Source organism: Lissotriton vulgaris, chromosome 1_2, assembly GCF_964263255.1.
Source record: "Lissotriton vulgaris chromosome 1_2, aLisVul1.2, whole genome shotgun sequence".
NCBI lineage: Eukaryota > Metazoa > Chordata > Amphibia > Caudata > Salamandridae > Lissotriton > Lissotriton vulgaris.
This window is the reverse complement of record NC_141686.1, coordinates 107,923,022-107,935,673: the sequence shown is the minus strand read 5'-3', so window position 1 is coordinate 107,935,673 and position 12,652 is coordinate 107,923,022. Positions and strand designations below refer to the sequence as shown.

The window sequence follows — 12,652 nt, the reverse complement described above, 5'->3', positions numbered from 1 at the left end:
AGAAATGTTGTGTCACTTTACTAGGGACTTACAAGTAAATTAAATATGCCAATTGGGGGAATGACAATTCTACCATGTTTTAAGGAGAAAGCCCAAGCACTGGTTAGCGGTTAAAGTGCAAAGAGTCCTAAGTCCAACAAAATCGAATTCAGCAACAACACATGAGGAAGAAAGGCAAAATGTCTGGGGATGACCCTGCAGAAAGGGCCAAGTTAAACACTGCTAAAGTAGGCTGTTAGTTATGCACAAGAAAGGCACAACGGTAGCCTAATGTAATGTTTACTTGTTTTGTTGGTAGCAAGTTGTGCGCAAGAGTCTGCCAAGTGTTAGGGATTGAGGCTCAAGTGAACGTGGGACTTTGAAGACTGGGTGTCGCAGAGATACTCACATCAGGGGGTTTTCTCAATCTCAATGACTGTTTACATCTTGAAAAGATGATGTCTTGGTTGTGTCTGACAGTGTGAGAGGGGCCATCCACAAGCTGCTGCTGTGAGGGCTAGGTGTAAAGGGTGTTTAAAGGTGTTGCATTCATAACAGGGAGGGAAAGGGAAGCCAGGGAGGCTGGAGGATGAATTAATTATTTCTCCAATTGTGTAAGAGATTTTACCGAGTTAGGTTGGGTTGCCAAGCCAATAAGTTGTACAGATCTGCAGGTTCAGTAAGATGGTACGGGAGTGTAGAGGAGAGGATCTGTAGCTCACCTGAAGGAGTACAAGTGTACTGGTCAGAATGGAAAGGTGAGGTGTTGAGTGGAGAGAAAGGTGGTGGCACTACATTGGGAAAATAATGGGTTGTGAACTGGAGGCCATTGAAAGGGTGAGTGTCAGGGGAGAAGCGGTGGGAGGGTGGGCAGAACGATTTGGCTTAGAGGTGGCTCTCCTGGAGAGAGAGGGGGATGTGCGGTTGAGTGACTGAAGGGTAAGATATGGAACAGAATGAGGGGTGACTTGAGGAGCCGGGGTTTGTTAAATTGAGATAGATCTGTAAGAAGGTGAATCTTGAAAAGGAAATGATAGGCTTGGCATATCATAAAGGGTAAGAAAAGTGGTATGTGGTGAGGGGTATGGGAGGGTGAAAGAGGGTGTTGCTGGTACAGTATCTAGTTGTAGCTACTAGGAGGTAAAGAGAAGTATATGTAATAGACAGAAGCAAAGAGGTGGGACTTCTGAAGCTTGCAGAATTCAACATGATCTGTAGTAGATTTTTGGAATGTACCAGGTGCATGTATTGATGTTAAAATTGTGTCTTCTTATTCTCATCAATTCCACCTTACAACATGTTGCTCTTTGAACTATTTGTGGAATTTCCTTGTATTCCAACTTTTTTAAGCTTTGCCCAATGGCAAGACAAAGAATATTTTTCTTGTGTGATCAGATGTACATTTGTGATGTTTGTACCCTACAGATGTCCAGTCAGTTCATGGGCCACCTCCCCGTGAATTTCATTATTTCATATAGATCCGAGGAGGATTCCCTGAGAGGAGTAGAGAATATTGGTCTAAAGTGCAATATTTATAGTTCATCAAAGTAGAATAGTCACACATTTTCTGTTCTTACAGCTACTGCACATCAAACAGACAGGTTCAATAGGCATTTCAAAGACCTCCTTTTCGAGGTGTATACCACACTCTTCCTACAAAATGCGCACCTTTTCCATAAATCGTTGAATAGCTTTTGTATATTCTCCAGTCAAAGTTTTCACGACAGATTGTATCCACATGGCAGGCGTCGGTGCCATGGAATAATTTCTTCTCCATCACATCCTTTTCCTTGTTCACCGTCTTCATTTTCTTCATTTGCCTAGAAACACACATTTGATGTTTCTTTATATATAAAGAGAACAACATTATGCACTGATAATGTGTGGTGCCCACTTTCCATTCAATCTCCTAATCCTTTCACTGTTGCGAGCAAACCTTCTCACAGCAATGCTCCTCCGTATACTTATCTCCTGCGTCTGCTTCACCTCTCTGATAAGCACACCTCTCTGAGCTGCATGCTACTAATGAATTCAGATATCCTACCGTGCTGGAGCCTTTATGATCACATATTCTTCCAACCTTTAAATCACTTCAGTGTGATAAAGTGGCAAACCCCTGTTGCTAAGCCACGACTGCAAGATTTTCACCTTTCAGTACTCTACTGCCACCAGGTGCCCTTCATGCCCTTGATCACGGCTATCATACACCTCTGAAAAATTACCTCTTAGACCTGAGTCACTTCTGCAAGATAACCCCCAAGATCTGTTACAGCTACCTTCAGTCCATGTGACCCCTACGCCTTGAACCCACAGAGTATTATCAATGATACAATGAATGCTGTGGCTTTTTTTTAGAGCAGAGGATACTTCCTCACTGTTCTTCTATACTCAACTAATTTTGCCATAGGGCCATTGCCGCTATCTGAAATTCTGCCTGGAATGAAATATTTCTCAAGTGTACAAAAAAGTGATGGATGGAATGCTTGAATTAATCTCAGCCGCTGGTGATTACACAGGGCCACATCCCAGCCATTGTTATTTTGAATACTATGCCACCCTTAAATTGGACCCAGCCCTATGCAAATCAGTCTTGACCCTGATCCTTATGGGAACAGTCCAGCCTGAACTGCCAGGCCAGGTCCTCCCTGAACTTTAACACAAGCAACCTAGCACCAGTTTCACCTTAGTTAGGGCTCTTCAGTCAGGCATAGCTTGGTTCCAGTGGGACAGTGATCCCAGGACCCACATCTGGGCATAACCATCCCACTTAGGGCATCGCACAAAAGTACAAAACATTTGATCAACTGAATTGTTTTATTGATCTTGGTCACTGGTGATTGCTTGTGCCATATCACAGTCCATCGTTATTTTGCACACCACATCATGCCACCTCCATTTGGACCCAGCCATATGCAAATCAGACCTGACCGTACTTCAAAAGGAACAGTTCATCCCACATTGCCAGATCAGATCCTCCCTGGAAGGAAAAACAATCAACCCAAGACTGGTCTGTAATGCATCCAAGAGCAGTCGCCAGGGGCTAAGATTAATTCAAGCATTCAATCCAGCAACACAGCTTAGTCCAAAAAAGTGACAAGTGTGGCACAAATAAACTGTGACTGTAGAGTGGGCCATGCGTTTGAAGCTTTGTGCTTTGTTTCAATTTGTGAGTGAGCACAGGGAAACTTATTGGAGACTCAGCGTCTTTGGTGAGTGGGACTCTGGTGGCTCCCATCCTTCATGCTCAATGACAAAGCTTAACTGGTGTGCTGAAGGGAAGGAAACAGGAAAAGTTAGAAGATTTGGAGAAAGGTAAGTGACTATGTGGAACTGAACTAAGTGGGTATATGTCTAGTGAGTTGATATATCGGCGTGTGTGCATATGTGTTTCCGCCAGTGTAGCTCATTGTAGTGTGGGCCCATGCTTGTGTCTGCTTGTGTATGTATGTCTTTGTGTGTGTGTGTGTGTGTATTGCCGACATAGTGTGCCTGCCCCATTCATTTAATAGCCCTTCCTATCATTCTGTGGCTTTTCTTGGTCTGTAGTGTTAACCTGACATCCTTTAGTCTCCTGTTGCATAGGTCCATATCATCTGGTGCCTCCCAATAGCATTGGGTTGCTAGTTCCGGCTTTTGGTGGTCACTCCTATCTACCGGCATCCATGCTGGGTGTCTGGTGGGCCCACCCCAGTTATATGGCAAACAATTCTCACAGCCAGTGAACAGTCATCTGCTAACTTCTGCATAGCAAGGCAGCTTGTTAAGTAGTGCCCATACTTGCATATTGTGAAGCTCACTTGCTTCTGGTTGACATTCATGACATCAGTGACTATCTGATCATAACACAGACATGCATGGCTTTTGGTTGGCAGCCCTGTAATCTGGAGGGTATCTATATCATATTATGAATGACTTTGTATTTTGGAAGAAATCCCTTGAGGAAGGCAGGAATCTCTATCAGAATAGAAACACCCTTGGCATAAGGTGGCCATCCTGAGCTTCTGTTAGCCACACTTGTAATTATGTGAGTACCCCAGCATATTGAGGCAGCCCTAGGTGGTGGTGGCTGTCACTGACTTTGCTCGCCTTTACCGCCTTCTAGGGAACATTCATGACCTCTATGGCCACCTGAAATGTGGTTTTGACCAACTGTATATGACAAATATTCATGGCTTCTGGTGAACTTTCTGACTTCTGGTGGTAATTACTGGCATATTGTGCCCCATAGCCTGAAGAGCCTGGCTACAAATATAAGGTTGGTGGCCAGAGAGGGACAGCAGTTCTTCACTCCTGCATTTGCGTTCTCTAACAGGAAGCATTTTTGTTTAAAGTAGTCCCAATAACAAACATGAACTGCATTTAAAAATACATTTTCCATTTGCGTCACCATCTGGGGGAGTAGGCAGTGCAAAGTAATAGTAGGCAATGTCAAACGGTTTTCTCAGAATATGCGAACTGACTATAGTAGATATGGCTATTCAGCTGTTTCTTCTGAAACGTCTGCTGTAAGGCACTGTTGGCTTCTTTTAGTCCGTTTTCTTAGGAGATGATGATGGCAAATGTCTTTGGGAGGGCATGTTTGATTAGAATACCATGACACTATTGGAATAGTGTATGAGCACTCCACAAAAACGTGCATACCACTGGATAACTGCCCTCTCATGCATTTGCTTGCTTCCTATTCAGTGGCTTTTCTTGTCTGTTGTGTCTCTGTCCTGGCCCTAGAGCATTTCCAATGTACTTTTGTCCTTCCACTGCTCACTTTTAGGGACTTCATTTTTCTGTTTCTCTTAAAGCACCCCACAAGAATGCGTGGTTTTCCACCTTTCTCCCTGGTGTGCTACTCTTCTACCTTTTGCGCTCTGTGTTGCTCTCTCTCGCCCATGTGCATCTCCAGTGCCCAAAACACATTGCTCTATTGCCATTACTTTTCCTTCTCCCCTACCCTTCCTGAGGCTTTCCCCACCCACTCCCTCCTTCTCTCTTGCCCGTTGCCTCTCCTCCTCATCCCCTCTATGTTGCTTTCATCTTCCCCACGTTGCTTCCCACCACCTCCTTCCACCGTGTTGACCAACCCCTGTGACTTTAATAAAGACTCTTTCAAAATAATTTTCTACTGGAAACAATGCCAATCAAGCCGTAAAACACTTACATTTGATAAACTTCCCAGAGTGATGGATTCTGAACCCTCTTTAATTTCAGTATTGAATATCCACGCATGGTCTTTTCAAATTCTCTTTCAATTTCTTTGAATTCAGAAGAGGTCCTATGAACATCCACCAACTGAAAGATAAAGAAATACATGGTTTTACACTTAGGGCCTTGATTAGAAGTCAGGAGGAATTATGTGTGGAAGTTCTGGGTGGCTAGAGTATTCAGTACTGGCCGGAATCTCCACACATAATTCCTCCTGATCCATAAGGAATGGAAAATAACTGCAGGGACCTGGATTTACCAGGATGAATTCTGCACAGAATTCACATTTCCATGTGATTTAATGCTCCTGTTACCACCTGCTCAGAGCAACTGGCAAATGTGTGTGAGGAGGCTTGTGCAGGACAGGGGGGGAAGGGTTGGGATGGGTGGGAGAAGAAAAAGTAAAAGTCCGCAATGAAAGGGGAGGTTGTTGCTTGACGGGTGGGGGGGGGGGGGGCGTTAAAGTCTCTCCCGTGTCTTGACAGAGAGTCGTCGAGAGGGAGGCACTGGGGCTGGGCTGCAAATCATCCTTTTCCAAATACGATTTTACTGGTGGAATTTTGGATCTGTTCTTCCAGCACCCTGAAACGCTTGGTGCTGAAACACCAGTTCACTTACGATATTCCACAATTTGTAATCAGGATCTTTTGCAGTAATCCCTGCTCCTGTAGAAGATAAAATAATAATAATAATAATAATATTAAAGCGATTTCTAAAGTGCCTGGTTACACCATGCAGTGCCTCCAAAGTGCTGGGGCCTGACCTACCTAAGACTGCAGCAGAAATGCTGTGGGGAGCAGATGTTCACCCAAACAAACTAAGGTGAACTAAACAGCCACGTTTTAAGTCTGCCCAGAGCATAATTTTGGAATATTCCACTCTCAGATTGACCTGTAAGGAGTTCCAGACCTTGACTACCAAGTAGGAGTAAGAAAAGCTCTAAATACACAGGGTACCGACAGTAGATTGGCTTTCATGGATCTCAGTTTAAATGAAGGAAGATAAGGTTGCATCATTGGGCACACATATTTAGGGCTATTGTGAGAAAGGATTGTGTGGCAAAACACATGGCTTTGAAAGTAATTCTTTTCTCCAGAGAGAACTAGTGGAGGGTGTCAAGGGCAGCAGATACAAACGCTCCTTTGGGAAGATTTAATACCAAGCGTCCTGCCATGTTTTGCACTCCTTGGAGTTCTTTTAAACTCCCTTTGGATACTCCAAGATATCAAGCATTATAATAATCTAACTGCGAGGTTACCAGGGTGTGTACTATGGTTTTCTTTAATGCTGTCGGAATCAGGTCCAGGTTCTCTATCAGGATTTTGAGGGTCCAAAACGTTTCCAAGGCCACACTGCTAATCTGATTCTCAAAAGACAATTTGGAGTCGAACAATACACCCATGTTTTTAACTTTGGATTACCTTCATGGTAAATGTCCTGATATTACTGGGATATTTCTGCACTTTCCATTGCATATCACTGAAATATGTATGTGCGTCTGTGGCATTGTGCTATGTAAAAACCTTAGCACCAGTATTTTTCTTCAATAATAATTTATGTAGTTGTCAGTGACATTATGAATCTTGTCAGCTGTGTCAAATGTGTGACACCAGCTTGTCTATTAAAGGACTCCTTTTTCTAAATCTCTTCATTTTGTCTTGCAGAATCAACCTTCTAGCTGATGCTTTGGTTGATTGCTCCAGATGTTTTGCTCAGAAAGCATAAGGTTATCTTGACTTTCAACTTAAGAGTCACATATTTTTACCTTTATCATATATTTGGTTTCTGTGGGTTTTATTTATATTTATAAGGATTATTAATACACCTTTACTGCAATCTTAAAATATTTCCAAATTATGCATGTGATCAGAGTACAGTAGAAGTGAGTGCACTTTGAGTTCATTCACAATACATTAATCAACATTATTTGTTATAGCCCATCTTGCCTCTATCCACTTTTTTAAAATTGAAGCTGTGATTAGTTCTCATTACTAGTGCAGGAAATGCTGCCTCTCATTCTGTGTTTCAGATGGCTTAATCTTTCCAGATACAGGCCCCCTAATTATCAAAACAGATGCTCAACATTATTGGGTGTTTGGCTGAAGGAAAAGAAACAGGCAGCAAAATAACAGACACCTATTGTACCATGCTTTTATTAGAAGGAATAAGACATTCTAAACAAATTATCCTTTGCTGTCAATTCACTGGCTTCACAACTTGTTTACTCCTTGCACATTACTATAAAAAGCCATATCCCTCCTCTTTTGAGCAAAACCACAAACTTATACCTGGTATCCTTTGATGGTATGTGCCATTTTGGCCCAGTGGGCTGGTATTGCCTTGGGTTTTGCACTAGAAAAGAAAACACAAAAAGAGTTGATTAAAAATCCGCTCCCACTATTCTCCCTTGTGTGTTGCCTTCCCTACATCCACTGCCTCATAAACATATTTGAGGTCCCTTGATCTGAAGGCTTACATCAGGCCATTTACATGACAAATGCCTTGAGGATGAAAGTTGTTGTATTCTCAAACTCAGGCTTCCATAGTGACTGGATTAGGTATAGTGTTATTTGGTACACAACTCGGGATCAGAGCCCAGATCTTTTGACACCCTGCTGTGCCCAGTTAATTCACTGTCTCTGAAACACAGGCCTCCCCACACAAGCGGAGCAATTAACAGTGCTTCACTCATCTCCTGAGGAAGAGAGGGGTGCGTGGAAGGATCTGCATCACTCACTCAGCTGTCACACTGTTCCAGCGATGCCTGCCCAGGCCCACTGAACAAATGAGGTAGCCCGGACCTCGAGCCAATACAGGAAGAAGAACCGCTTTGAACATTTACTGAGAAAGTCCCTGGTAGTGATGTCAGCTGACTGAGGCTCCAAGAGGAGATGTGACTAATGACTCCTGGATGTCCCCATTTTGAACTGTCCCAGCATGCTGTGCAGAAGGATTGAGACAAGGTGGAGAGGTGAGATGGCACCCCAAGATTGATCAGATGCGCGTGGCTTCTGGAAACTTCCTCTCTCCTTTAAAAACTCTTGCATAAGGGAAAGATTCTCTCTTGCCTGGTGATTTTTTTTTGCTTTGCTGCTCGATCCTGAGGACGCCATGAATAACTGGATGGAAGAAACTCCCGATGTCCCTATAGGACTAAGGACTCTGCCCAGTTGCCCCCCCAGACCAGTGGGTCTCCCCAAGGTCCAGTGAAGCTGGCCCCCCATATGCACCCTGAGGACCAGTTGGGGAATATCTGCGCCCAGAAGCCAATCAATCAGTCAAATAGTAGATTTATAGAGTGCTACACATCACTCATGAGGGTATCCATGTGCTAGCAGGGTCCAGTCGATTAGATGAAAAGCCAGGTCTTCAGGGACTTTCAGAACCCTGGAAGAGATGGGAGGTCCTTCGGAGAAAGGGTAGCTCATTCTATGTCATCGAAGCTAGATAGGAAAAGGAGGGACCTCCACATCTGCTACGTTGTATGTGAGGTGTTAGGGTCAGAGAAAGGGACATGGGGGTGTCTGGTGGGCCGATGGGAGGTCAGGCGGTGGTTCAAGAAGGCGGGTCTGCAGTTACGTAGGGCCTTGTATGCATGTGTCAGGAGCTTGAATTGACATCTTTCCTAAACAGGGAGCTAGTGGAATTCCCTGAGGTAGGGGGTGGTGTAGGGGTGATGTAACAGGAGGAAGGCTGGCACAGGGAGCCAGGAGAACCATCTCCTCTGAGGATTGCACCGCTTTGGAGGTGAAAGGATCTGCTGCAACTGCCCCTGGTGACAAGCCGGCCACCAGGAGTCAAATGAGCCCAATATCATCAAAATCACCCAAGGGGCCGGAGCTCTGGCATTTTAAAGTTTACCTACCTTTTAGGGAGCAAAGCACATGGGGCTCCGCCTCTATTTCTACTACCGGGTGGGCCAGGGCCTGAGGGTCGGTGCAAGATTTATTTAATGATTTACTCAGTGCGTGAGCTCCCCTCCTCGGACTCTCTACTGGCCGTTTTTATTGATTATGGATAAGGGGACTTGGACCCCACCCCCAGTCCTCGAATCACAGGAGGACAGGGGAGTACTGTCACTCCCGTCCCAGTAGTGGTGGGCCTGACCAGCTCCCTGTGCCTGGGTGAAGCTGCGGCTACCGCCTCAAAAGAGATCCAAGAGCGGGTACGGACAGTGAAGCTGAGGCGCGGGCTGCGTGGAAGCCAGCGGGGCAGCAAGAGGTTGGCTCCCACAGCTACCCCCTAAGTTTGAGAGTCGGATGAGACAGGGCACCATCAAACAATGAGAAACAACCAGAGGAAAAGCTGCTCAGAGCAAGGCTCTGTGACAAAAACAAGGCAGTGTCTCTCTCCAGCACAGTGGGAGAGCCGTCCAAACAGAGGAACACCCCATAATGCCCTTTTGGGCTCTTCAATCTATATGTATTTCTCGCCTCATGGTGGCCTCAGGGTGGCTCAGGCACCACAAACATCATGAAGGAAGCGTGGGGGACTGCAGGAGAGCAGCTTCTCCTTAAGAATACTTTTTAAAGCATGACTGACACTGTGTCTCCCTATATGTCTACATATATTCCTTCTGAGAAAGGAGCTAAAAGGATTCTTTCAGTCATAATTATTATTATTTTTTTTAATTTATTTTAAAACCTTTATTGAATTTAATTTGTGCATACTGGTAAAGAAAGTCATGGTAACATTACAGACATCCCAGCATCCCAGCACACTTTCGTCACACATATCAAGAACAACAAACCCCAGCATGGCAGGTATTACCAGTACAGTCGTACCTTTACATCTGTATGACATATATTATAATAAGCTAGGCTATCTCCAGGTGTCCCCAGTGCGACTGGCATGTAGTTATCAAGAGCTGAATTCAGCTACCTACTCCTGAAATTGTGAACTGCCAATGACAGACTCAGGGACTAGTGGGCCAGTGATGTGTGCAGGTGTCGCTGGGCCATCATACTGTCTCAAATAAGTCACCAGGGGTTCCCATATATCTACTGGGCGACATCTAGGGGGCATTAGCTCCAGTAGGCAGATAATTGTGCCTGGCATTGCGCTACATCCTTCAGCCTTGCTTGCTCCGTGGGCATGGTCTTTGGACCCCAATGTATCGCCACTCTGCGCTTAGCCAGCACCATCAGCATCGCAATCAGTCTACGGTGTGCGTCCGGTATGTCCTCGACAAAGCCAAGCAGGCATTGCTTAGGTGTTAGGAAAAAGGGGCCTCAGTCATGGGCCCGATTCACAGAATGAACTTAAGACTCAATCCTAAACTTACTACTATTTTGGTATTCACAGAATGCACTTACTACTTTTGGCATTCACAGAATGAACTTACTACTTTTGGAATTCACAGAACTTAGGATTTTGTCTTAAGTTTGTCTTAAGACAGACTTAAGACAAAATCCTAACTTCTGTGAATACCAAAAGTAGTAAGTTCATTCTGTGAATGCCAAAAGTAGTAAGTGCATTCTGTGAATACCAAAATAGTAGTAAGTTTAGTATTGAGTCTTAAGTTCATTCTGTGAATCGGGCCCATAATTATTGCACCTACATCCTGCCAGTATTGCGACACGTACAGGCATGTCCATGCCCGGTGTGTGAATGCAGCCGGTCGAGCAGAGCAGTGTACACAAGCTGCGTCTCTCCAATCCAATTTTGTGGAGATGCACAGGCGTATGGTATAGTCTGTGCAAGTATTTAAAATAGGTCAGTCGGAGGCAGTAGTTAGGGGATAGGCATTCAGTCTGTCTGAAACAGTATAGCCAGTCTTCCTCAGCTATATCCTGTCCTATGTCCTCCTCCTAGGTCCTACATGCTTGCGAAGTGTCCAGCCGGGAAGCGGCTTTGGTCATAGAATAAAGGCGTGTTATGAGCCTTTGCGGTGTCGTGGATGTATATGTATATTCGAGTGTGGTGCTGGTCGGGAATGTGCTGTGTAGGTCTTTGCAGGTCGCTCTAAACTGATAGTTTAATAATGTGTCAGAGAAAGTGATTGGCCACTTCCCTGTATAGGCGAATGGAGGAATGAAGGAGTTTTAAGGGTATAGAGCAGCAAACATACGTATCCCCAGAGTAACTGAGCGGTGCGCCGACCCTCTGTCCTGTAGCAGGGGAAAGATCGGTTTCTCCACCACGCGTGTTAATTTCCCCCTTGGGTGCCATGTAGGTTTGGAACACAGCAGTTCTCAAGGGCCACGGGCCGCACAATCACACTCTACCACCACATGTGGGACGGTGTTATGTGTATCCAAAAGTGTATGCAGCTCACCTGGGTGCAGTATGCGTATAGCTGAAGGTCTAGTGCTCACAGCCCACCCCATGACTGAGTTAATGTGAGAATATCAAATGCTATCCTGGGTTGGGGCGATCCGCCCAAATCAGAGTGATCAGGTTAGAAGGCAGACGTTGCGGAGTCAGTTTGGGTAATCCATGTTGGGCCATAGGCGGCAGCTAGAGTCAGCTTTTTCGCACATAGTGTGCCCACCAATATAGCATATCTTCCCATGTTGTCAATGACCGAATGAATTGTGCGCCACGGAAATGCCATTTTTAGTAGTATGCACACCCCCCCAGCATAGCTTGAATAAACTGAGGAGTATTGCGTTCCACTCCATCTGGCCGTAGGCGGGCAGTATCTGTGGTGACCAGGTGTGAATCCTGCAGGAAACACACATTCACCCCATGTCGGGCCAGGTATGCGTGTACTAGTCTGGATATCCGATGATCAGTTAGACCCCTTTTGTTCCAGGTTAAGCACGTCATAGTCATCATGCTAACTGGTAAGGAGCCATCCTACCAGTCTGTAATGTGCTGTGCGGTAAGGCAGGAAATTCAGCGTGTATTGTCCGCCTGAAAATGGTGAGTGTAGCATCTGGCATGCACAAATCCAGGCAACAATTTGAATTAAAAGCAACAAAGAATTATGAAATGTACCCCAACATGTGTCCCTCCTTCCTCACGCTATTTTAAGCTGAGAATATCAGGAAGTACCAAACTGAAAACCCTCCCTTCCCCCCCATCCTACTCCCCACCCACCCCAAACAGGTTGAGATATTGACCCACCCCCATTAGAAGACCCCAACTTAAAACAGTGCCAATGGCAGGGGAATTATTCCATGAGGGCATGAGGGTATGGTCGCATCAGGCGGAAACCCACGACTAAACGCCAGGGTGGCCGAGTGTATTGTAACTTATGTGAACAGGACAAGAGCGGTAATGTTCCATGGCTGTCACTTCCCCCAGGGAGCCCATCACCAGGGTAGCGTAGTTTGACTGCTGCTTCTCTATTCACAGTTTATCACAGTGCTGTGCTACAACATAGGTTTTGGTGTCAGTCATTATCGCTGCATCCTCCTCCCTCCTGTCGCTCTGACGTGCCAGCAGATCTCTTTCTGTCCTTGCTGATCTGTTTCGTATATGTGAGTGCAGACTTGGAATACGTGAAGAATTGAGGCTTGTCTCTGCTTTT

At 45.2% G+C, this 12,652-nt stretch overlaps 1 protein-coding gene across 1 annotated transcript in view; it reads right to left on the bottom strand.

The window, feature by feature from the left end:
• The window catches only part of LOC147734640 (protein mono-ADP-ribosyltransferase PARP12-like), a 370,724-nt gene that overhangs the window by 58,461 nt on the left and 299,611 nt on the right, over window positions 1-12,652 (bottom strand). The window contains exons 9-11 of the mRNA XM_086952939.1: window positions 7,464-7,527; window positions 5,132-5,262; window positions 1,648-1,799 (exon numbers count right to left, since the gene is read on the bottom strand). Coding sequence (XP_086809065.1) covers window positions 1,648-1,799; window positions 5,132-5,262; window positions 7,464-7,527 — 347 coding nt within the window. The remainder of the gene's footprint in view (window positions 1-1,647; window positions 1,800-5,131; window positions 5,263-7,463; window positions 7,528-12,652) is intronic.